This window comes from Tachypleus tridentatus, chromosome 11, assembly GCF_004210375.1.
Source record: "Tachypleus tridentatus isolate NWPU-2018 chromosome 11, ASM421037v1, whole genome shotgun sequence".
NCBI lineage: Eukaryota > Metazoa > Arthropoda > Merostomata > Xiphosura > Limulidae > Tachypleus > Tachypleus tridentatus.
This window is the reverse complement of record NC_134835.1, coordinates 73,018,609-73,046,604: the sequence shown is the minus strand read 5'-3', so window position 1 is coordinate 73,046,604 and position 27,996 is coordinate 73,018,609. Positions and strand designations below refer to the sequence as shown.

Below are 27,996 nucleotides of genomic sequence, written 5' to 3'. Positions count from 1 at the left end.
TGAAAGAAAGGGAGCTAGTCATCACGCCTACTCTTGCGCTACTCTTTTACCAACGAATAGTGGGATTGACCGACAATTTTAACACCCCCACAGCTAAAAGGGCGAGCATGTTTGGTGTGACGGGGATTCGAACTAGCAACCCTCAGCTTACGAGTTGAGCGCCTTAACCACCTGGCCATACTGGGTCTATTACGAAATATTTATTTTTATTGTCTAAAATATATCTGATGGTGCAAGCTATTTTCTCATAATTTTTTTTAAGTTAAGCACAAAGCTACACAATGGGTTACCTGTGCTCTGCCCAAAATGAATATCGAAACCCAGTTTCTAGCATAGTAAGTTTGCAGACATGTCGCTGTGTCACTGCAGGGAGTGGGGGTTGTCGTAAAGTAGCAATTAATTTAACAAAAATAATCCTTTCTCTTTGAAATCTATACCTATCAAGATTAGCACAGGTTTAATTAAACAGAACAAACAAATGTCCGGACCCGTACTTAAGAACAATTTTCTTCAAACTTACAATAAAAATTTACTATCAACTTATATTGTTAAAATTCGGGGTTTCATTCTCACGATAAGCACAGTGCACACAGCCAAGAATTTTTATTTATATCGTAACAGACCTAAAGCTTAGTGCTGAGCCATTAGGGTTTTTAAAATTGAGCATCGTCTATCAACCTCATTAAGAATGAATTCAAACTTTTATTTTTCTTGAAAATGCTACTCTGTATTTATTTCCAAATACTAATTAGTTGTTTATATTTTAAAATCTAGACTAAGTGCTCTATTGAAGTTATCACTATTACACAAAATTGCAGTACTCGCTGAAAGACATATTACTGATTATTAAATATTCTAACAAAAATAACATTATAACAGTTAAATCAAACACATATATCTATTGGCCATAGGATATAGCCAACTTCTAGCGTAAAAAATAACCCAACAAAAACACCCAAGTTTATCAGTTAGAATATTAATATTGAGGATAATAATGGGAGAAAATAGATGAAGCGTCACCTGTTTTTAAACTAGGTTCATTATAGAATGAATAAATGATGAAGGAATACTTGAATTAATACTGGTTTGATTTCGACTTGTATCCTAGTAACATTTACATCAACAAATGTTATCATGCATATAAGAAAGGTTGTTAAAAGTAATGAAACTTTACATTGTGACAACAGAATGTTTGTCATGCCAAAGAAGCTGATTTTCTATCATCTATTCCTGCTGTCTGTATTATGTGGACTGAGAGCTCAGACAACTGGTAAGAGCAATTCTTTAGTTTCATGCTTTTTGTACTTCAATAGATCGTTTCCAGTGACTCAGTGGTGAGTCTGAAGGCTTCAAAACTAAAAATTGGGTTTGAATAGCCATAATAGGCACAGCACAGATAACCCATTATGTAGCTTTGTCCTTAATAACAAATGTTCCAAGAGACGTTAATCTGTTAATTGTTTTAATATCAAAACAAAATAGTTTGATTTTTCTCAGTTAAAGTCAGAAATGTAAAACATTTTATTTGTGACGTTGCTTATAGATTACTGAAATATTTGTTTCTATTTCACGCACACTTTTTTGTAGCTGTACTTTAATATTTGTTTGTTTTATAGTAGATGAGGATATGCTTCAACAGTGCTAATATCAATTTAATTGATGGAAGAAGTTGTTCCTTAATATGAAAACAGTGAGACTTCTAGATGATTAAACTATATTTATGTGTTGTAATGAATTAACACAAAATACTTATTTGATAATCTCTGTTAACTATGCTGACTAATTTTGAGGAAAAGGAATGCTTTTGTTCGTTTCACTTTTAACTACTTGAGTTTTATAAAAAATAGCTAATGTTTTTTATTTGTTTGTTTTCACTTTTAACTACCTGGGTTTTATGAAAATTTTCAATCTTTAAAAAATTTTAGAGAAACAGCTTACTTCGGTTTTTTCACTACTGAAATTTGTATGGTTAAGAACGAATATTACACAGAGGAAATGTCCAAAACTGCGATCAGTAAATTCAGAGCTCAGATATAAAGCTTTAGACCTGCTAATATTATTTTATTTTTCTTCAACTTGAATATGTCCTTTTGTGATTTGGTAACTATTATTCTGACTAATGGATTTCATAATTCAATACAGTTGATACAAAGGTATTTCAGAAGAGAGTTTTAAAAAGGTACTTTAGAACTACTGCTTTAACAGAATAAATGGATTAAAGATTGAACAATTATGAACTAATTAGATACAAAACCTTGCTTGGAGCATATATTCCACCAGCACTGAGGTTACTTATTCACTTAAGTAGGCGATTCAGAGCTAGTGTTGAACTAAGAATTGCATTCTCCATTGTTAATTGTTCAGCATGATAGTCATTATCGAACACTATAGCCCAAGATTTTACAATAGATGATGAGATCAGCGTTAGATTTCACATCTAGTAGATATCAGCTTCAAAGACCGCGTTTGAGCAGATTATAGTCTTCCCGCAAGGTGTTATAGTTTAGCAGTATCTTAGGAATCAAATGTTAAAAAACAAGGAAAAGTTTAACATTTTGAAGTACTAGCTTTGTTATATTATCGTCCAAATGTTGTAAACCGCTGCATCAGCGCTCGTTGAATGACTTGATATTTTATTTTTCAAACCCAAACGTTTATCTCACATCCCAATTATTTGTTGGCCGATTTAAGATCTAATTACAGTTTTAGACTCAGTTTTGATTGATGTAATTCATCACGCTCAATGTCTTATAGATGAAGTTACTCTAGTCTTGCCTGAAAGAATTTCAATTTGAGGGTACGTTGAAAAAGGTCCTGACAAGTGATAAAATCAAATATGGAATACAAGCGTCCCATGCTTGGTATAGCTCACGCACAAGGGTTTTACTAGTGTGCAGTTGGTTACAAATTTTGCATTTATTAAAAAATGTTTGTAGTTTGAAATTCACCTATATAAGTTCAAGTTAATAAGTATTAAAAGATATTTAAGATCATTTCATTCCTGAGTTGATAAACAAACTTAGGTACTATAATATCCTTCATTTTGTGGACCATTTGTTACTATACCTCTATACATGAGGTACAATAAGACGTCATTTGATAAAAATAATGACGTTAAAATATAATTGGGCAGTTGAAAAAATCCTTAGGAAAAGCTCTGATGGCACATAAAAATATAACTAACAAATAGTAAACGAACGTTTCATAGATTAGTCTATTATAATTCTGTCTAAAATAATTTTAGATGGGCAAAGTTAATTTGGTGAGAAATGTTGATAACATTTATGTTTCTTGGCTTATAATTCTCAGGATGACCAAGTGAGATTTTTTTGTGTGTGAAGTTGATTTTCCAAGCATATATCTACTGAGAGGAGTTTTGTTATTGCTATAAAATAATTGTAAATTTGTGTACAAACTTCCAATAATAATTCTCAGATGTTGTAAACGGTACAACCAAAACAATTTCCTAAATATATGCTGTTATCTCATCTTGTCAGCAAAACACTCGTTGTCACGTGGATAATATCACTATTGTATCTTAATTTCATCTGCTACGACTTAATTATTTCATAAAGTTCCATAAAGTTCCATTGATCAAGGGTTTTATAGTCACCTTAAAAAACTCATTCTTGTTAACATAACACTGCGTTAATATCACAGTTTATTTCAAACTAGTTAACTTTATGGACAAAAATAGCACATGTTTAAACAACCATTCACCCCTCAAATTTTGCAATTTGTTTTCCCAAATGAAATTACTTTAGTCACTTCACAGATGACAATGTTCCCTGTTAGTAGTCAGATAATATATTAAGTTACAGATTATAGTTATTTCAAAAACAGTTTATGGATTGATGAAATTAGTTAGGAGTGATAATATAGAGTTCATTTGTTATATACAAGTTGAATTTTCTCTTTCCTTGAATAAGCCCATGCGATCTACCACTACAACGTTCTCCGCTATGGCATAAAATAACACATACGTAGCTTATTGATCCGAGAGAGACGTGTCTGCTAACCTGAAACCAATATTTTCTCACCAGCACTCACCCGGCCCGGCATGGCCAAGCGTGTTAAGGCGTTCGACTCGTAATCCGAGGGTCGCGGGTTCGAATCCCCGTAGCAACAAACATGCTCGCCCTTTCAGCCATGGGGGCGTTATAATGTGACGGTCAATCCCACTATTCATTTGTAAAAGAGTAGCCCAAGAGTTAGCGGTGGGTGGTAATGACTAGCTGCCTTCCCTCTAGTCTTACCCTGCTAAATTAGGGACGGCTAGCGCAGATAGCCCTCGAGTAGTTTTGCGCGAAATTCAAAAGAAACAAACAGAGCTCACTCCATCCTCTGTCTTCAAATTGCGATATCTTTCTGATTTTACGTTAAATTACTTCTTTTCACTTAGTAATATAAATATGTATTACAAGCACTTTTAAGTAAATGTTCTATATTGTGTACACGTTTCTTTTGGAATCTTTGAATTATGGATAATATTATTTGTATAAAAATGACCTAAATAGATACCTTTAACAAAAAAGCGAACGAAATCTTGGCAGGGTTTAGTTTAGAGAGAGAGAAGTCTGAGGAATTTTGTCCCTAACATGGGTGTTCAGGAACGTTGTAGTTCCTCTTCGTCCCCGCTCGTGGAAGATTATTTATCTGTACGTGGGGAGTTTTTCTGTATTTTAATTTGGCTTGTTTGAGGCAATGAAGTGAGGTTGGGCAGCATGAAAATGCTGAGTGAGACCAAGGCGGCACAAAGGAAGAAGGTTAGGCCGGAGCCCGTAGTCCAAAAAGCCGAACAGCAGACGAGACAAAACATCAACTCAAACAGCACAATTCGGGGCCGAACAAGGATATTGCCTTGGCAGGGATCTAAAGATTCAATGCCTCAGATTTAGGTGTGTGTGGGAGGAAACAGGAGTATCCCGAGAAAACCCACTTTCACGGCCAGGGCGCCGAATAATCTACCCCTACCGTGCCTAGAAGTAGCTGGAAAGAAAATCAAGGTTATTAATACATTAGAATAGAACACAAAGAGCTTAAAGCAAGAATGTAGTAGTAGCTAATTGGATGGTAACTTGGGAAAACTACTTGTTGTGGTCTTGTAAAGCAGGGAGGACTTCAGGTTGAACTTGCGTTCACATCTGATGCCCAGAGGTGATGAGGAAAAGCATGAGGGTGGAGGTGGGTTAACTGTCTGTTCTTCTTTGATGATTTGTTCTTTAGCAGTCTGGGGTGATTTATTTCTTCTTGCAATTTTAGTTTGTGACTTTTGAGTGCTTGTGTACTGGTTGTCTGTTTGAACTAACGCTTTGGTAGTCGTAACTTGAATGCTTTGAGTCTAGCTGGTGGTTGTATTACGTGAAGTTAGGATTGAGGTCTGGCAGGAGCTATCGCATGTCTTCTTTGGATTAGTGGGTCTTGAGATGTTGCTGGCAGTGGAAGTTGGTGGCTCGATGTAGAGTTGTATTAGTCTGACTTCGTGTTTTTCCTGGCTGGTTCTGTATTTAGTGATACTTCAATGGTTGACCGTTGGAAATCGTCAGTTGATTGTCTATGTTGTCTGATAGGTTTATATGACCACGAGTTGGTGGAACAACGACGGTGGCGTTCGACACTAAAGTGAAATATGTCATAGTAACACCCTTTACGTAAAATGCAGTCAGCACTATACTTCGAGGTTGTCACTATCTTGATGAAATAAATGGGCAGATTGGTGTGTTGGAGAATATGCGATGTACGGCGTGTGACTTGGTTTGGATTTGACATTCGATGGCTCGTTCAATTTCTTCGGGTTGAATGGTTAGACCGTTAGATCGACGCCCCAGGAAGACAGAGAAAAGGTTAACAGGACTTTTAGTGGAGGAACAAATAGCGTTAAATTCAGTGTTCCATGGTTGGCTTAGATATAATTGGTATGCGGGTGTAGAGGGCTGGATAAGAATTCCGCGCCGGTGAAGGATTCGGGTCCTGAAAGGGTCGATGGCTGCGTCCGGCTTGGCTTGGGCGATGAAAGTGGCGACTTGTAATTGTGTAAGGTGCGGCGGTAGTCCGTCGATGATTATCGACGACACCGGTGGGATTACTGGTGTGGATGGTGCTGGCATCTTGAATAGCATGATAGCAGAAGACGTTCAGCACGTCTTGCTGGCTTGGCATCCAAACAAGGAGTCGAGTTTCCATAGCTCAGGCGACGAGAGAAGTAATCTCTCAGTGAGCTTAACTGGAAACTCTTTTACTTAAGTCTCGGAAATAAAATTTTGAATTTTTTTTTCATCTGTAGTTGAGAATTGAATTTTTAGTGAGGTGGTTAAATTTGTGATGAATGTCACCTTGGTGTGAAAATATATAATACTGTTATCATCTGGAGAGAAAGAAGAGTCAAATTTCTGTTACTAAGGTGGAGTGATGTGACAATAAATTGAGGTGCTATAAATAGTAATTCTAAGTTACGTAAAACTCAGTGTTACGAATATAAGTCGCAAACATGTCATATGAGTAAGACATCTCTAATTCTAAGTTAAATGACTGCTTTACGTCATTCATTTGATAATTAAAACTAAACACGTTCCTACTGAGCATTTCATATCGGACAATATTCTAAAACTCAAGTGTGAGAGAGATAAAATCAAATTTCACTGTAAAAACGGATTAAACAGTATTAATTTTCAGCTTGTATTATATAAGATGTACTCTGACTGTCATATTTCTTCAGAGTTCTTTTGAAAGAATTTGTATATCCAAACAATCTACTTTATAATTTGTTTGTTAGACTACTTTTCAGGTTCTCGTGTTAGACCAGACAAACTGATATTATGTCAGGTACTTATTATTTGTCAATATGTTTCAATAATATACTGTTAGATTTCCTATTTTTGTTAAGCCTAACGATAAGCTTGGTCTCTGAATTCGAGGGTACATTATACGCTGCCCATTCACACAAAATCATGTTCTGCACATAAGGCAGTGAAGGCATTATAGAAGTGATGGCGAAATTTCATAGTTCGATTAGACGAGAGTAGTCATAAATCTAATGGTGGGTGCTATTTACTAACTGCTTTCCTCTAATTTACTACTTGAAAATTATAGATGACTATGCGTAGCTTTTCGCGAAAATTTTTGGCATAAAAATAAAACTATTGTTTTGTAGTGTCTAAATAAACTAATTTTAGTTCATTTCCGATTGCTTGTAGAGTTGGTCTCCATAGACTAGTGTTAGAATATTTCATTTGTTTGTAAAGTTCGTAGTGATTAAATAATACTAATGATATTTACTTTCTTTATATGGTGTGTCTTGATAAACTGATATTAGATATCTATTATCGGCTCCTAACGTTAAATTTCTTGATATTGTTTTCTAGATTGTTTAACTAAAATAATCTCAGATTCATGATGACGAGAAACTCACTTGAAGTAAAAATGTATTCTCATGTATTCTAGTATGGGTAATAAAACTCTTCGTTAACCTGTAGATTACCTAAGAAGGTAGAAACGTTGTTCTGACTTTATTTTAATTTAAGTTTTAATACCCATAACAGCCGTCTTGAGAATACATAATCTTAGATTATTTGTGTGTTGTATTGTTCCCAAAAGTATTCAACTAAAATACGTAATGTTAGATTATTTGTTATCATTTCCTAAAGTATTCAACTAAGTAATGTTATGCTACTTGTAATCATTTCTCAAGTTATTCAGTTAAAATAAGTAACGTCAGGTTATGTGTTATTGTTTCCTAAACATTCAACGAAAGTAGGTAAAGCTGTATTATTTGTTATCATTTCCTAAAGTACAGTATTCAATTAAAGAACGTAACGTTAGGCTATTTGTTTCCTAGTGCCCAGATAAGTTCGGTGTCTTAATGTTTCTACGAGGTCTGTTCAAAAAATACGCGGACTGTTTGAATTGCGCGGCTCCAGTTGGTTCCAGGGGAATCCGCTTGGTGTCGCTAGGTTTGCACAGATCAGCTGATTACGACGCCATTTCCCGATTGCAGATATCTTCATTTGTGTATTAGCTACGCGGTTTTAAGTGAAGTGCGATTTTTTCGTTTGGCGGATTTCAGAATGAATGACCTGAAGGAGCAACGACTTGCTGTGAAATTTTGTGTTAAACTTGAAAAATCTGCGACTGAAACTTTTGCTATGCTTAACACGGCTTACGGTGATGTTGCTATGAAGCGTACGGCATGTTTCAAGTGGCATGAACGTTTTAAGGATGGTCGACAGTCCATTGAAGATAATGAGCGTCCTGGACGTCCTTCCATGTCAACTGACGACCCACACATCGATAAAATCAACACCCTAGTGCGGGCAAATCAACGTCTGACTGTCAGGGAGTTTGCTGAAGAGCGTGGGATATCAGTTGGATCTTGTTACGATATTTTGACCAAAAAATTGAAGATGCACCGCGTTGCTGCGAAATTCAGCCCTCAGAACTCGTGAGTTTTTGGCCAAACACCCGATCATTGTTCTTCCCCACCCTCCCTACTCACTTGACCTTGCTCCTTGCGATTTTTTCTTGTTCTCCAAACTCAAAAGACCCTTGAAAGGAAGAAGATTTGAGACGATTCCCGAGATTAAGGCAAATGCGACGAAGGAGCTGGAGGATATTACAAAAGAAGCGTACCAGGACTGTTTCAACAAGTGGAAATACCGTTGGGATAAGTGTGTGCGTTGGGGAGAAGAGTACTTTGAAGGGGTCCCAGACCTGTAACTTCTAAATAAAGTACATTTTGTTTTATGACGTCAGTCCGCGTGTTTTTTGAACAGCTCTCGTATTCGTTACCAACTGAACTCAAGATTATTTGTTATCGTGTTTCGAATTGAACTCAATTAAATTGTGTTTCTTTTCTTTCCTAACATTTTAAATTATAATGAGTATCATGTTTTTGTATATGTTTATTTCCATTATATATATATTATTATATATAATTATTTTTGAACCATTTTATTGTGTTTTTATTTATATTGTCTCTTTTTTTTCTATTTATTTTAATACTCAAGGTAAGATTTTAGCGATCGGATATGGTTGTCGTTGTTTCAAACAGGTTATACAATCACATAAGTCTAGTTATTAATTAGAATATTTTTTACTCAAAATTTTGGTTGTTGATCTGCTATCGTCTTAGGACAAGTTCTGATAAGAACTATTTCCTATGTCGGTCCTTTTTAGTTCTTCCATGTAGAAGTTAACAGTCTTAACGTGGGATAAAACGTAGTTTATATCTAGTTACTAAATCAAACGCAAAGATTAGAACCAGGTAATCGTACGTAATACAAACTATACAACTGCAACTTAAGTTTTTTGTGTTGTTTCCACTTGTTATCTTGTTGTTTTCTAAGTAAACTGAGTGTTTCATTATTTTTTGTTTTCGGATATGTTTACTTCACAATGTATTATTATTCTTATTCTCCAGTGTGCCCCTCAAAATTCTCCCTGTTTAATTATTATTACTTTCCAGTGTGCCTCTCAAACTTCTCCCTGTTTAATTATTACACTACGTAATAAAATTCTTATTCCTGGGCAGAAAGTGTTACTTCCCAATTGCTTATGGCTAAAATAAAGGGAAAAGACCAATTTTTCTCTTCAAACTTTGCTTTTGTGACCTGGGAACGTATAACGAAAACGTCATGGGAGACAATATTTGGGGGCTGATACATGAAAGTGGTTTTCATTACAGTGGCAAATCTCGAAAAACTACTTACTTCTAAACATTTTTGTTCATTTTTGTATAACTTTAGTATAAATACATGTAAAACTTGATTCATATGTTGCTTTATTCAGACCTTATGTAAATGAAAATGTGCAAATTTACCTGTTTTTACAGAGAAAATAGGTTAATTTCTAAATTTCATTATCCAGGTCACAAAAGCAAAGTTTGAAGGGAATAATGGCCATTTTCTGTACTTTTACAAAAAAATTGTGTTAGATAGTGTTATTACTCTCCATTGTGCCCCTCAGGGTTCTCCCTGTTTAATTATTATTATTGTTTAGTATACCCTTCAGAATTATCCCTGTTTAGCTATTAAAACTCTCCAGTGTACCCTTCACGGTTATCCCTGTTTAATTATTATAACTCTCCAGTGGACCCTTCACGGTTATCCCTGTTTAATTATTACTACTATCCAGTGGACCCTTCAGGGTTTTCCCTGTTTAATTCCGTTTGTTATCAAATAATTCCAAAAACAAGAAATGAAGGATCTGCAGAAGAGCTAAAACAAAATGCGAAGCAAAGGGAAGCAGACTAGTGAGAATCTCTGAAGAATCGTCATCGACGTTTGTACGCAACCTGATAAACAACGTCTTCTTATTGGATAGGCATTACTCGTTTGTACTATTCATTAAATTGGCAATTTTATGGACAACAACCAGAGAGTTCCTGATTCTTTTGATAGTATCTGGAGAGTAGGTCAACCAGTTTATGTTGCGACATTACTCTGCGTTAAACTGAATATGTTGTATGTCTATGATTCAAAGCTTCTGTCGCCAGTTATACGCTGTATTGGGATACGTCTGCGAGGTAGACGCGACGTATGAATACGTAGGTCAGAAAATTTTTATTTTTTTCCTTTTCAATTTCATTTCAGCAAATGATATATCTCGTCAGGTTATTCGTAGTATTGATAAAATAAGTACGTATGGATAAATTATAATAAAATAACTAGTTTGTTTGTTTGTTTGTTTTTGAATTTCGCACAAAGCTACTCGAGGGCTATCTGTGCTAGCCGTCCCTAATTTAGCAGTGTAAAACTAGAGGGAAAGCAGCTAGTCATCACCACCCACCGCCAACTCTTGGGCTACTCTTTTACCAAAGAATAGTGGAAAAGAACTAGTACAGCCATTTTATAATAAAAATATTATAACAATAATAAAGTGTTTATGTTAAAAGTAAGGTACGTAGTTTTGTTTTCCGTTTATAATTTTAATTGTTAGGTGTTATCATCTGTTGTAAACAAAGAACATTTGTGGTGTCAGAATTATAATAGAATAGAATGTTTTACTTTTGGCAAGGTGCATTTTCAGTACAGAATCTTTCTTTAATTGTCAAAAAAATATTTATGAAAAACATCAAATAACCAATATGTTAAAATATATTAAAATTAGTTGGTTTGGTTTGTTTTGAATTTTGCAAGAAGCTACACGAGGGCTATCTGCGCTAGCCGTCCTTAATTTAGCAGTGTAAGACTAAAAGGAAGGCAGCTAGTCATCACCATCCACCGTTAAATCTTGGACTACTCTTTTACCAATGAATAGAGGGATTGACCGTTACTTCATAATGCCTTCACGGCTGAATGGGCGAGCATGTTTGGTGTTAAGGGGATTCGAACCCGTAAATTAAGAGTCGAGTGCCTTAACATCCTGGCTATGCCGGGCCTAAACGTAGTTGTAGAAAACCACGAAAACGCTTTCAAGATTTCATTCTAAAGCCACAATTTTTTTTTATCGTAAAGACACCATAAAAGTTAGTCATCTATAGAAGACGTATTTATTTGTTCACAGATTTATCTACACTTACAAAACATTAATGTTTCGAATCTTCACTTATCATTAAACAGTTTGATAAGCAGAAATAAAATGGAACTTTACATATTAATTACTGTTTCAGTGTTATAAGTAATCAAAGTTGTTTTAGAAAATTAAAATAAATTTAAATGATATGAAATATTCTGTAAAAATATGTTAACTTCTTAAACTTTAGATAGATTTGATATTTTGTTAAATTACAGTTTAAGCTTAAACTGATTATCCCAGTTAAACTAGTGTGTATATGTGTTTTTCTTAGAGCAAATCCACATCAGACTATCTGCTGAGTCCACCGAGGGAAATCGAACCCCTGATTTTAGCGTTGTAAATCCGTAGACTTAACGCTGTACTAGCGGGGGACGTTAAGCTAGGTTTTTTTGCTTGACAGATTATGAAAGTATCAACATTTATGAAACTAAAAGTCGGATAAAGCATACTTAGTACTTTATTTTGTGTACTCAATGTGAGAATTTCTGTATGAACTGGGTTATTTACAGTAGGTGTTTGTGACTTGTGGACGATAACTTTCAATAATAAACAAATAGCATGCAATCAACTTATTTTAAAATAATATATTAAAACAAGTCAAATGTGTATATAAATGTTTGTTACACCTTGTGCTATCACATTTCTATCCAGAGCTTTGAAGAATTATATCGTTTTCATCAAAGTACATTTACTGGTTCTCTTTAGAACGCAATGGAGAAGACGAATTAATCTTCTCTAATCGGTTAATACAATAACATATGTAATAACTTTACTTTAAAAATCGTCCTTATATGCTCTTTATGGTTAAACACACAACTAAGCAGTCTAAATCTATCTATGGAACTAAATTATTGACACGTATTTATATCTCGACAGAGGTCTACAATGTTCCAACATTATTAGATATTATGATGAAATAAAACTTAATTAGAAAAACAAGAAAAAATTAGAAGATTCTAGAAACATAACGCAATAATATAATAATTATCTATTCACAACCATTGAACTAAATAATGTGTGATTCGTAAACAGTTACATAAACATATTTATGATAAACTGTCGCTTCTAAAAATAACTACATTTAACACTCGTGCTATGTAATCTACTTAAATCTTAACACTCGCATTAAACTTAAATAAAAACAGTCGTATATATCTATCTTTAAATTTTTTTTTCTGTTTTAAAAGACTGGCCAGTCATCAGTTACGAAGATGGTGAAGTAAACTACATTGTCATCGGAAATAATAATAATTTTCAAATTGCTCGTGACTATTGTATGAGTCATAACTATCAGCTAATCAGGATAACGGACGTTAGAACCCATCAGATCCTGAAAGAACTTCTTTCCGACTCGAATATTACCTTTAACGGATTATGGGTTGGACTTACAGACGAACAGAAGGAAAGAGTCTTTAAGTTTACAGATGGTCAGACAGCCCCTTACCTACCTGAGCTATGGTTGGATGGACAACCAGATAATGGAGCGAATCATATAGATAACTGCGCTCGGATGAAGAGTAGTGAGTTTCTTTTGGCAGATTTTCACTGTTCAAAAACGGAGGGTGCAATTTGTGAAGCATCCCTGGAAAAATTACTTGGTAAGAGTAATGATTTTAGCAAAAGCAAGGTTTATATTTTAAATTATTTACAATAAAGTAAATAAATAACTTTATAAGTAGTTATATGTATGTATGTATCAATGGAGATCCAGATGTACTAAGCTGTATCATAGAATTATTGCTCATCGACATTAAAATACACCGTCAGTTTTATTACATTTTATAAAAATGTATTTAGTGTAGATTTAGATATTTATTTGATTTGACAATTAGAACAATCACATATAGTATAATCAAAACAATAAAATATCTACTGATAGAGAACAAATTAAAATATAATGATAATAAATATTTAATTGTGAAGTTAAAATAACAAATAAATCTGTTAGGAGAAGTAGTCTAAACATCTCTAAACGAAAACAACAATGTTGTTGTCCTTATTTCATACTCAATGTTCAAAATATCATACTTACATTTTCAGTGAATTCTAATTGAAATAGAGTTGATGTGGTTGTAAATCAAGAGCGCGGGGTTGAAAGAATCTCGCGGTCGAATGTGTTAATAAATGATAGAAACCTTGCATGTTTGTTTAAACTGAAACCCACACAATAGGCTATTTGAACTCTGTCCAATAATCAAACCACATATTGAAGTGTTGAAAGTTCGTAAATTTGCCTTACATCCATTGAGGAACACAACAGAAACCTGCAACATGATTTAAAATTATGATTTTAAAAAGCTTCATACCATTTTAGTATTTTAAGTGTAATATCAATATGTGGATGTAATTGATATTTTATTATTTAATATTATTCGAGAAAATTTATTCTTCAAATAAGAAGAATAAGTTTGAGTGTTTTTATACCATTGATAGTTATGTATGAAATATGCTATACATATATTGATATCAGTCGGACAATAGAGTATATCTTTAGTTTTAAGTCTAATTCAAACAAATATTTAACAAGTAATCTCTCACTCAAAGCCATAAGAAATAATTAGTTCCATATACAATGAAGCATCTCATGAGATTCGGAAAAACAGAGACCTGAAGATGAGGTACATGACTGTATAGGAAATAATCCAGGGAATAATTGCCTTGCTGTTTTCTTTCCGAATAGTCATTAGTGTTTCTATCCTACCTAAGTAAATCACCCACACACTGGTCATAATATTTAATATTATTTTAGTTATCCTGTTTCACTTTATCCTTGATATTCTTCCTACTTTTCTGCTCTTTATCTGATCACGGATCTTTCTCCGGCTTTGCATCCTTGAGGTTCTGGCCACCCCGGATCGTCTCGCTTTCCTCCTCATTTGAGAACAAGTTGTTGGATATACATCCGTCATTTTGCCGTTGGTGTTAGGCATACTTACTTCTCTTTAGGCGTTTGAAATCCTCAGACGAAGATATCCTAACCCTTCTTACGGCTAACGTTTGAAAACAGCTCGTATTCCATTTTTGTTGCACTACACCTGCTGCAACTATAACATTTAAGACGTTTGATTACTTCACATTTACGTTAGTTTGAAATCAGGCCTCGTATCCATCTCAACAATAACAAACAGGCAGATATTCTGATTCGTTGTCTCAGCAGTTCCTCACAAAGAACTTAATTACACAAAAACTATAAATGCTCACTGTATTTCCAAGAAAAACATCTATGAAAATCTCCAGCTACAACTTAACATTTTACGTCTTGAACTAATGTGATCAAGTAGTCAATAGACATATTGAATCATCACAAAATGTATCAGAGAGTTATTAGCTATATTTATTATTATTACAATGTATAAATGTAGCTGGTATATCAAATAATGCTTTTCCCATAATTGAGCATAAACTAGCCAGTAAATAAAATATATAGAAATTTGAGACACAGGTTTCACAAAAGCTAGGAAGTGGTGAATGCCCCATAGATAAAGTACTACAACACCACCATGACCTAGATAAGAGCTAGAAATCGCTCAACCTTAATGACATATACAATAGTAATATATTTGGATGTATCTCTCTATATTTCTCAAAATATTGCATATTCTCGTAGATTTTCAGAAGTTAGAAAAAGACCAAATGCAGGATATGATACCTACGATGTGTTCTGTTGTTTCTTTTGCTGTTGAGTGTGTGATTGCTTGTTTAAGTTGAATAATTTTTATCATTCTGTATGATCTACAGTATAAAATAAAGACCTGTTGTTATAATGTTTATTTCTTGTTACTTTTAGAGTGTTAATACGTGTTTATTGTTTCAGAAACAACTCTTGTTACAACTTGGCAGAAATTATTAAAACATACAATGACACTTTAATCATTTTTACAGAATGTAAGTCGGGATATACGCTGTTTAAATCTACCTGCTACAAAGTTTTTGACAATACAAAGAAATTTGATGAAGCTAAACGTGTCTGTGAAAATGAAGGAGGAATGTTGGTTAGAGTACCAGACAGAGAATTGTGGGAATTTCTTAAACAACTCATATCCAAGGATGATAAATCCTACTGGATTGGAATGACTGATCAGGCACAAGAAGGAACCTGGCTTTATATTAACGGGACTGAGGTACCACAATCTTTTTTTGATGCGGATTTGTGGGAAGAAGGTGAACCTAATGATGACAACAATCAAGACTGCTGCGAGATGGATAATAATGCAGAATTCAAAATCATGGACCTGGACTGTAGACAAGACATAGGGTTTATCTGTGAAACCGAAGTTAATGAACGAATAGGTAGGTAACTGTTTAGAAGGTAAGGTTTGAAGTATAGCTGGAAATTTCTGTTGTTATGGTCTGCTTTGTATTTTAAAACCAACCGAGACAGATTTTCAATAAAATGTTTTCGTATAATAGTGAAGAACATTGTTCGTTTGTACTCAAATTGAGGTCAGAAAAAGATAAAGCAAGTGAAATTATTCCATTATTTTAGCATTGATTGGAAATGGACGAATATATTCAACTATTTGAAACTTTTTACAATACTGTATACAAGCTTTAGTTTTTTAGTAGCCTTGGTCTGGTGGTTAGGATGTTCCACTCGCAATTTACCCGTAGCGGATTCTAATCCCTATGATCGATTGTGCTCGTGCTTTCAGTCGGTGAGGGGGTATTATAATGTGACGGTCAATTCCACTATTCTTTAATAAAACCATAACCCAAGAGTGATGGTGGATGGCATTGAGTCTAAGTTATAAGTGCTAAATTAAGGAAGGCCGTTTTATAAACGTAAGATAGTTTGTTTGATTTTGAATTTCGCGCTATCCGTCACTAATTTAGTAGTGTAAGACTAGATGGAAGGTAGCTAGTCATTACCGCCCACCGCCAACTCTTGGGCTACTCTTTTACCAACAAATAGTGGGATTGACAGTCACATTATAACGCCCCCACGGCTGAAAGGGCGAGGAGCATGTTTGGTGTGACTGGGATTCGAACCCGCGACCCTCAGATTATGAGGCGAACGCCTTAACACACTTGGCCATGCCGGGCCTTGTTTGATTTTGAGCTTGAGGTTACTTTCTTTTATATAGCCTGTAAACCAAATGGAAAGAACATCAATGAAACATGCTATTATCTTAAGACTGATGAAACAGATTTTCAAAATAGTGAAGAGTTCTGTCAAACGGAGTACAACGGACATTTAGCGCGAGTTCCAGACATCGAAATTTTAAAGACATTGAAGAAACTCATAGAGGAAAAGAAACAAACAGACAAAAGTTTTTGGATAGGCCTAACTGACGAAGAAACGGAAGGACAGTGGAAGTACATAGATGGGGGTCAAGCCGAATTTGTTCCGGAACTCTGGGGTAACGTAGAACCAAACGACGGAGGATCAACAAACGAAGATTGTGTGATCATAGATGATCAGAATCAGATGAAACTTCGGGACACGGAATGTTCATCAAAACATAGTTTTATATGTCAAGAGTTGCGTGTTTTCAGTGAAGAAGGTAACACAATGATCTATTTATATCTTAACTCCTGCACAGTTCATTTACAATATTATATATGTGGACGATAGAAATAAGCTGTGGTTTAATTCGTTGTTTTGTGATACAGAGCAGGTATTCACATGATAAAAATATAACTTGTAAGGTAATAGTATAGATTTCGTCCTGCATCCAATATTCATACTCCAAGCACATCCTTAGGGTGACTATCATGTTCAAAGAGTGGTATCTCCAGAAGGCAGTACGACCTAATACATACAATCACTGAAAATAATGTAAAAATCAAATTATTATCATCTTAATGCATGTAAACTATTTTGTTATTTTAAAACTAAAACTAAAGAAGTGATTGAAGTAATTTTGTTCCGAAACGTTTAATTGTTGTTATACCTGCGTAATTCAATTTTATTTCAAAATATGCATAATACAGGCAACTCTGAATTAGATAGAAAAGGGTGAGTTTGTTTTAATAATAAAATATTATATAGCCTTAAAGTGGTTTATAGTTCTGTTTATTTTAGAGCCATTTGAATCATTATTTTATTTTATTTATTTTTTAACTAATTCGGTTTAATCTTTAGTTTAACAGATTTAACACTAATATATACACATTAGTATAAAGTGTTTTTGATGGCACACTTAAGTAACATATTCCAAAAATAATTAACAACACGACCTTATGTATACTTTAAAATAATACCAGATTTTTGAAAGTGACGAATGATTTTGAATTCTTTTAAAACTTAAAATATTTGTTGTGAAACATTTCGGCTATACGATCACTTCAGAGTCAGTATACTTGTTTGTGGATAATGTTAGGCTAAAAAAATAAAAAAAATATTCGATTGCAAACAGCAATAAATACAACTAACAGTAATCTCATTGAACTATTAAATTTTAGCAGCAACGTACATTTGTTGGTCTGAGTGAAGTTTCCATACGAATGACTTTTTGGTAAAAAACATAAATGTCGAGAAAAAGTCGAGTTTCATTCGCTCCTTGTCCATCTTAACGTTTTGGATATCATGAGACTTACTGGTACATCTTGGCTATTCCATCATCTAAACTAAACTAAAATAATTAATAAAAAAATCTTGTCTTTCTTATACTCGTTTCCTAAACTCACTTGAATTCACTGTCCCAGGCCTGGCGTTGCTAGGTGGGTTAAGGTGTTCGACTCGTAATCTGAAGGTCACGGGTTCGAATCCCCGTCGCACCAAACATGCTCGCTCTTTCAGCCGTGGGGATGTTATAATGTGACGGTCAATCCCACTATTCGTTGGTAAAGGAGTAGCCCAAGAATTGGCATTGGGTGGTGATGACTAGCTGCCTTTCGCCTAGCCTTACACTGCTAAATTAGGAACGGCTAGCGCAGAACGGCTGGTATGGGTATTAACACTTTTACTCATAAGGAGAGAACAACGTTTCGACCCTTCTAAGTCATCTTCAGGTTAAGAAAGAATGTGACCATTGACGGACACTAGTCTTATGGACGAGAGTAAAAACGGGTACCGGATTGTAGGTGGCATTGCAGGTGGATGTTAGGTTATTAATTAGTATAGGTATAAAGATGTTCTTTTATATTGGTTTATTAGTTGCTGTACAAGTAGGGCTTCTTTGATTTTGCGTTTGTTTATATTTGTTTCCCTTCTTAGTATCTGGGTGTTTTCTATGGTTATGCTGTGTTTATTTAAAATGCAGTATTCAAAAACGTGTGAAGGTGTTTTTTCTTTGTTCTTTGAATCTAGTTTCCATTTTTCTGCTTGTTTCTCCAATATAGAAGTCGTGGCAGTTGTTGCATTATCTTTGCAAATAGCTAAGCGATAGATAGTTCACTATATAGCTGGTGGCATTAAACACGTAGTTAGTGAAACTAGATATGTAGTGAGTAGAGTCTGACATATATATATATAGTGAGTGAGATAGATATAGAGTGTTTGAAGCTAGACATATAGTGAGAGAAACTATCATATATGTATACGACTTATAGTGAGTGAATTTCTGTGAAGAGTGAATAGGTTAAAAGTATAATAATGTAATGAATGAATCTCGATACATAATGAGTAAAGTTCGATGTACAGTAAATTAAGGATATAGTGAATAAAAATAGACATATAGCGCGTGAAGTTTGGTATTTTCCATACAGTTTGACATCAAAAGAATATAATAAATATTAACAAAGCTTCACTATATGATGTTCATATAAGAAGTTGGTGAGAAATCACTTAACGTGCTGCACTTGGACGTTTACAGAAGAAAATGAGGAAAGATGAACAAAGCACCGAACGAGATTATTTTAACCTGTTTATCTCCTCGATTTGTTTCCCTAATATATTTACGTTTATTGAATGTTTTCTTAATTTCCTTTTGTTTTCTCATAACTCTTTTAGATCCAACTTCACCATAAACTATTTAAACCATCTGATACAAGAGTTAATTTAGCCATTACGTCATTGTCCCAAACGAGATCTGGAATTTGATTTGATCACACTTGAATTAAACGTAAAAACTTAAAGACATCAAAGGCATTAATAACGTTCCGAAGAAACTACACAAAGCCTATCAAGAATTTACCTGATAACGTCATTCTTTTGTCCCCAGAGGAAAAATGGTGAGTCTATGATAAGACTTGCAATACTAAAATCTGGAGTTCGATTTACTGCGGTGGGCATAGCAGATAGACTAATGTGGTTTATCTATAGAATGAAACAATTTTTTATTCTTTTTTTTTGCAACGGATGTCGTCACCCTCTACTCGCTCAGCGACAAATCTGAAGACTAATAACGCTAAAATCGAGTTTCGATACCTGTGGTGGACACAGCATAACAGATAAAGAAACAAACTCTATTCAAACTTCTAGTTGATAAAGAAATGTCATTTAAGTCATATTAATATCTTTGGCATGGAAACGTTTTAAAACTGTTAAGAACTACATTAAATAAAATTTACTTTTCGTCGAACGCTTTATAGATAGGAATGTGGTGTTACTATGGGTAACAAACTTGTCATTTATTATTCTATACTGACTCTGATTTGCAACACAGCAGAAACCGGTTTTGGTGATGCACTACGTTGATGATATATTTTAAAACTACGAACAGGTAGCTTAAAATAGCCACTAGGTTTATTGAACTCCGTACACTAACGAATAAAATCCTGTTTACTTTATCACACAGTTTGATACTAATTCTATTAACTTTCACGATACAACTATTGCCATTTTCAAGGCCAACTAGCATAAGAACTGTGAAAACGTTTTAAACTACTAGTCTTTGTTAATTCAACAAATATGAAATAAGGAAATGATATTGGCCAAATGAGAAAAAGCGAAGAGATTAGTGTCAGTTGAAAGTAAAGCTAAAAGAACAAAACCGATCGTGCGTTACGATAGATACTGAAAAACAATAACTAATCAACTCACGAAATACTAAAATTAGTTGAAATATTCTGAAAAACAAAACAGAAAACAATAAGAGTATTCAGTTGGAAGTATTATAGAGTTCACTCTTTACCCAAACACGCGTGTTTCCCTGGATTAACTGAAGCTTGTACATTGTAAGTTAACACCACCATCGTGTTTTACGCGATGTCTATCTTGGCCTTCAATCGGGTAAGTGTTGATTAAAAAGTAATAATTATGGCTATCAGCTGACCTGCAGTAAATGGTCATTTAAAGTAAATTACTTCTGGGAAACCAGGCGACCAATTAAAGAGAGATTACTTGAACACCACAAGGACACAGGTATTGATATCACTTTATTTGGGTGCAAGAGTCGACGTAGATGAAAAACGTAACTAATATAAGAACTACTGATGGTGTTACTTGTGAAAGCTGAAAGCTCATTTATGAATAAGTAATGTTTTTTAGTAAGATAGTACATATATTGGCCCGCATGGCCAAGCGTGTTAAGGCGTACGACTCGTAATGTGATGGTCGCGGGTTCGTATCCCCGTCGCGCCAAACATGCTCGCCCTTTCAGCCATGGGGGCGTTATAATGTAACGGTCAATCCCACTATTCGTTGTTTAAAGAGTAGCCCAAGAGTTGGCGGTGGGTGATGATGACTAGTTACCTTCCCTCTAGTCTTGCACTGCTAAATTAGGGACGGCTAGCACAGATAGCTCTCGAGTAGCTTTGTGCGAAATTCAAAAACAAACAAACAAGTATATATATATATTATCTATACTTGTCATTGCTATAACATGAAATGTGACTCGAAATTATAAATAATTTTTTTTATCTAATCTAAATAGTTTGTACATCTATTATTGTTAAGCAACAATGTTTTTAACAACACTCGTTGATATAGAATTTGTTATCATCACACGCCGTTCTTTCCCAGTCAATTACAATTTGAATATCTAACATATTTTATTATTTGGTCGTGATTTCTGTGAAGCTGTCACCTGAAGCAGGCTTATAGCCGAAACTTTATGCAATATTTTAAAAATGAAATTAATGAAAAATCATTTTTCATTTAAGAGTTATAAGTTTATATTAGTTTAGTACACAAATACAGGAATTTAAAGTTGATAAAGTGTTTTTACAACTGTAGATGCAGATTTACTATTACTTGTATTTTATAAAGAGGCAAAGAAAATCAAATAACTCTGGAATACAAATGAAGAGTTATAATTTCGTAGTTAATAAATAAATCCATATGAGTAGAGCTTCATAAAATCCACTATCCTTCTTGTTCTACAAATTAAAATTCAAAATTTCTGATTACTGTTATTTTGTTACATACTGAAACGTATGTAATTAAAATCAAGCAGGTTTACGTATTAGGTTAAAACTATTTATTACCATTAAACAGTTGCTTAAATACCAATATAAGGTAACGAAGTGAAAATATTTATTGGTTATGTATCTTTTAAGTCGCATAAAAATGATATGTTAAAATTTGTTCACACATCTGGTGCCGCGAATCACAGATAAATAGTTTAAACGCAGTATTAATACAAACTCCGTCTGTTTTAGGACTGTAGGAAAAGTATGTGCAAGTTTTATTATAGCAAAGCAACATCGGGCTATCTGCTGTGTTCACCGAAGGGAATGGAACCCCTGATTTTAGCGTTGTAAATTTGAAGACTTACCGCTGTTCAACCTGGGAACCTGTAGAAAGAGCTCAGATGAGTAGCTTATAAAAAACCCACATATCCTCAATATCATATCAATATCCTCGTAAACATTCACCAAGGAAAGCATTCTGGAATTGTGTACAGCGAATAACGGAATAAAACAAACCTGTTTACTGCACTAAAATTGTTACAGAGGTCGCAGCTAAAAAGAATATTGTCACTTTTTGAATATTATTTAAAATATTACTGTGATACTAATGTCTAGTAACCTAAGTTTTTATGGTTTTCGGTTATGCAAGAATATACCAACTGATTTAACAGGCTAATAATTAATATTGTCTTCCGATCACATTAATATGTATACTTAGAGTGAAACTGAAAGTCAAACTTAAATTAATATAGGTAATTAAGTGTATTTTTTCTACGTTTCTACTAACAAAGATTATAATGCATTGTTTCATTAGTTTAGTATTTAAGAATATTTTTGGCCATAATCCCAACATTATCTTGCAAAATTCAGACAGTATAAGAGGCGTAGGTTGGTCATATAATAATAAAGTCAATAAGAAAACTGCGATTCTGAGAAAACAATGTATAAATAGATATGTTTGTATTATACATAACATGATGCGATCAACTGTGTGCATTAATGGTTTCAGCAATGGTTTCACATTTTCTCACTTATATGATATACTTATTAGGAGTAATTTATGCATTGTAACTCTAAAGCAACTGAGAACAATCTATTTATACTCATCGAATATTATCGAACTTTTAAATTATTTCGGTGTTTTCCTGCTACTCGTCTGTGTGGTTTAATTTTTTTTTCACGTGAACATTCGTGATTCCTCTGTTCTGTTAAGACTGTACCAGTGTCTGTTAACGAGGATCTCTTACTCGAAGAAGAACAGCGGCCGAAATGTTTCTCAATATATAACATTTTCAAGAGATATTGAAAGAAATGAAGCAGATTTTTTTATGTACTCTTCGAATTTTAAATGATTTCCATTTTTAGGCTAACATTGTTATAATTAAATTAATTTTTTAGTATAAACTTTTATTAAATTTATATCTTCCTTGTAATATTAGAAACAGTAATTATAGATATTATGAAATGATACAGTGATACCTGTTATCTATGACCACTTACTGCATAAAATAACTACAAAAAATTGTTTTAGGTTGTCCATTCGAATACAGATTCTTCAACGGCAAATGCTATAAAGTATTTGACGATGACACAAAAATATTTCACGAGTCTAAAATGTTCTGCAAGGAGGAAGGAGGAATGTTGGCTAAAGTAGTAAGTTACGATATCTGGCAGTTTCTATACTACTCAATAAAAGACAGATCGAAATCATACTGGGTAGGTATCACAGACTTACAACAAGAAGGGGTCTGGCGTTATGTTGATGGAGACCTGATGAAAAATTCACTTAAGAGCGCGAATGTTTGGTGGCCTTACCAGCCTGACTATATTTACCCTGATGGAGATTGTGCTGCTATGGACAGGCTGCTGTCTTTCAGATTATGTGACCGAGGATGTGAAGAGAAATACGGATTTATATGTGAGAGAGCTTTGAATAAAGGTGGTTGTATATTTTATACCATATAGTTGATAAACAGTTTCAGTGATTAATGTATTTTCATAAAACATAAAACTATATCTTTTTAAACTGTGCCTATCTTTTTAGAATGAATAACAATATATTTGGCATTTTAAAACGAAACACTGAAAACAAAATATGGATCGACACGTAAAAAACAGAAAGATTATTTGATATTATTTTTGCTAAAGCATTTTGATTTTTGTATAAACTTAAATTTACATTATAATATTTTATTTGTATAAAATCAATTTTGTAATTTTAATATTTAGTTTATAGTCACGAATTAGATGATATGTCTTTAAAACTCTTCAAGAATGTCCAATGTTTATTATATTATATATGCTGGAAAATTATATTTATTTGGACATTTAATAAGTAACATAGCTTTACCTAACATTTTCCAGTTTTAATTGTTCTTCTTGCTCTACATCAAGTATTATTACAATTATATTCCCAAATAAAATAACTGATCTTTAAATCAAATACCTTACTTTTTGATATATACATAATGCAAAAGTTTATAGGTTAAAATAGATGTAATTTCGAATTTGAATTTGAATTTAAAATATCCTCAAACTATGAGGATTATTATAGCCTCAATGACAAAAAAAGATACTTAGATTAGCAATCTACAAGATACAGTTCAAACGTTAGGAATTCTGGCGTCAGTTCTTCTACCTTTATCAGCCAAGTACTTGAAACTTAGAATATTTTGTTTCAGTTTTGTTTTTAGTCAGTTTTCTTCAGACAACATATTCTTTACTATTCAAAGCTTTTCAGTTTTAGGGCAATTATTTTATTAACTTTCTCAGAACTGTAATCATATTTCTAGCACGTGAAATCCATTCAGCGTCATTTTCATTTTTTCAGAGGGTTGGCCAATTACTAGCTACCAAGATGGTAATACCTATTACAGAGCAATTGGTAAAGATGATAACTTTACTACAGCACTAGCACATTGTGAGGAACATGAATTCCAATTGGTCAAGATAACAGATGCACAGACATACCAGGCTTTACAGGCACTTATTTCTAGTTTTAACGAAGAATACAAAGCTTTATGGATAGGAATGACAGATGAAGAAAAGGAGAATAACTTCAAGGATATTGATAATAAAGCTGTTCCAAACTTACCGGAAATCTGGTTAGATGGAGAACCAGATAACGGAGGCACTCACATTGAAAACTGTGCCATACTCGGCGGAGATCCGTATCTTCTTGCTGACTCCATCTGTTCTCGAAACTGTTTTGCAGTCTGTGAAGCACCACAAGATTCTTCAAACAGTAAGTTAAGTTTCACTAAACTCGAATGTTTTTAAAAATATTACCTTCATGTTATGATGTAAAATCATTTTTTGACAATCATTTATATGAGAACCAGTTAAACTACGTTAAAACATGCTAACTATGCAAAATATACGAAAATAAATTTTTCGACTGTGTGTTGTTTAGACACTTCTACATTTTTCAACAACTTCTATTTTTGCGAAAGTTTAAAAAAATCTAATAAGATTAAACGTTAAATATAACCTGGGAAAGAGAAGTCCTACCAACCTAATATAATAAAACCAATAATTTTTTGACTGTGTATATAAGTGTAGGTGTATGTTTAATGTTACTGCCTTATTTTTTACCGTCGTTAAACAACCGTGTCCTGAATGTCTTTTACATGCTGACCATAAGAAGAGGAAAATTACCAATTCGAAAAAGACTGATGCATAAGCAATGCCGAGTGATTTATAATGGTTTTTTAGTATCAATCAATTCATGGTTATCTTTGAATAGTGAGGTTACACAAACATTTAATTATATTTAGTAAATACGTGAATGTTATTATTCAATTTCAGTTGTTCCTTAACGTTTCGTCCCTTTTCGCACATATCTCTCAACTAATACTGAAGAAAAGTTTATAAATTATTACAGGTGTTTTTTATATAGACCAATGGTAGTCAAATCTATATTTCTGTTATAAAAAGTTATTTTTATACAATTTTAATATTTCAAATGTTATAGAAATAAAATTAATGTATTATAAGTTCGATTATATGCACTCATTTGTTACCACGTTGGTCTAAATGTGAGTTTGTGTTTCAAATGTATTTCTTTTTAAACAAGTTATATCTATATGAATGATAACAAATTTCTGAAAACGGATAAAAAGAGTGATTAGTAATAATAAGGTTTGTATATTAATATTATATAAAAACATTAGTCTGTATGCGAGGTTTAGGTATACTTATATAGGAGTTTTATGGTACTGATGCTTGACGACAAAAATTGGTAATTCGATTCTTCAGAATTCATTAAAAATAAATTTGATTATCAGTGTCATTATTTACCCTTTTAACAATTTTTTCAATATATGTTAATTTAGACTGCAGGAAGAACGCATTTTTGTTTCCATTATTTTCTTGCAAGAAAGTAAAACCCTGTTTTTTACATAATATTTTATATAATGGGCAGAGAATTCATGCTAAAAGACAATTAAGTTCGCTGTGCGATTATTTCAGTTTATTCCACCAGAGGAGACAATTAACATTATACACTCTAGAGGTTATTAAACGTAAAATGTTTTTTTTTCTATTTTACACTCACTATCTCTATTTCATGAGAAGTTAAGTCTCAAACTTGTTTATTTTCATAGCTTGTTCAAACACAGGAAAACAGTATCAAAGTAAGTGTTATTATCTAAACACCAACAAAACCAACTTCTGGAAAAGTAACCGCTCTTGCGAAACACAATACAACGGAAACTTAGCAAATATTGCTAATGCTGGAATTTTGGCCAGTCTTCAAACTTTGATTGAAGAAAGAGGGTTGAAAGGGGAGGACTTCTGGGTTGGGTATACAGATGAACAGAAAGAAGGAGACTGGAAACACGTGGACGGAAGCAAAATGGACTTTATACCAGAACTATGGCACTTACGAGAGCCTGACGATGGGGGAATTAATGATCAAGACTGTGTAGTCATTGATGATCAGAACCAGATGAAACTTAAAGACACGGAGTGTTCATCAAAATACAATTTTATATGTCAAGAATTTCGTGTTCTCAGTGCCGAAGGTAACAAATCTTATTTAAGTTTAAAATATTTAATGTATTATTTCGTTATTCCCTGCTAAGAAATATCTATGTCACTCCTATGTAATCAAAACTCCAGTGTTAAATCTAATGATAAAATTTGACAATCTCAAACTCTCTTTTCCTATGAAAGATTGCATACGCCCGAATAAAATGTCTTTCAGACATACCAAATAACGTATTGTTTAAAACGGAACAATTTATCGTGTTCAATATCTATATGAAACGCATAAATTGCAGTGAAGGCAAAAAACTAAACTTTGTTTCTAGGATGTCCAGAAAGATACGACCTCTTCAATACTTCCTGTTATCGAGCTTTTCCTGATCTTCAGAAGAACTTTACTGAAGCCATGCTGTTCTGTGAAGAAGAAGGAGGAAAACTAGTTAAAATAGCTAGCTATGAAATTTGGGAATATCTTCGTACTGAGATCCAGGGAACTGGACAGGCATTTTGGGTTGGAATGTCAGATCGGTCTGAAGAAAGTGTGTGGCGTTTTATTGACAGTGAGTTGGTGCCAACGTCTTTTGAAACTTTAGGAATGTGGAGTGATGGCAACCTCAGTAATTACAGGGACATGGAAAATTGTGCAGAAATCAGTCAAATACACAACTACAGGTTAAACGACAATCGGTGTAGTAACGGATTCGGTGTGATTTGTGAGATTGACATGATAGAAGGTAAAGTGACTTCAATTTATTTTGTGACACAACAAATAAAGTATATTAAACTTTTGTTTTTAAATAAATTTTATTAATTATTACATGAAGAGTTAAAATATACAAACTTTATTTAAAATGAAAATAAACTCTACTTTTTTAAAGATATATGCGTTTAATCAAATATTTAAATATATGTATTGAAAACCGTTAATACTTTTTAAACGTAAAATATCTAAAAAGAAATATTACTATATTTGTCTCAATGTGTATGTGTGTGTTTTCTTATTGCAAAGCCATATCAAGTTATTTGCTGAGTCGACTGAAGAGAATCGAATTGTTTTAATGCCGCATTCTTTTGAGGTTTTGCAAGCTTCTAAGAATTTTTTTATACTAGGATGTATCTCAGACATTGATGTAAATGATGATATGCTAACACCGTAAATAATAGAAGAGTTTTTCACTAGCTCTTACATTGTAGTTCTGAGATTCTCTTACATAAAATAAAACTTGGAAGCAGTGCAACGTAGCTGACGTGAGAAACAGATTA

General features: G+C 33.5%; 1 protein-coding gene across 1 annotated transcript; it reads left to right on the top strand.

The window, feature by feature from the left end:
- The first annotated feature begins 1,155 nt into the window (after positions 1–1,155).
- Positions 1,156–27,890, top strand: LOC143231376 (macrophage mannose receptor 1-like). Its single transcript, XM_076465921.1, has 9 exons — positions 1,156–1,270; positions 12,699–13,109; positions 15,394–15,801; positions 16,596–17,015; positions 23,279–23,686; positions 24,578–24,991; positions 26,352–26,771; positions 27,060–27,467; positions 27,844–27,890. The coding sequence occupies exons 1-9, from the start codon at positions 1,189–1,191 to the stop codon at positions 27,888–27,890; spliced, it is 3,018 nt and encodes a 1,005-aa protein (XP_076322036.1). The 5' UTR covers positions 1,156–1,188.
- Positions 27,891–27,996: the final 106 nt, after the last annotated feature.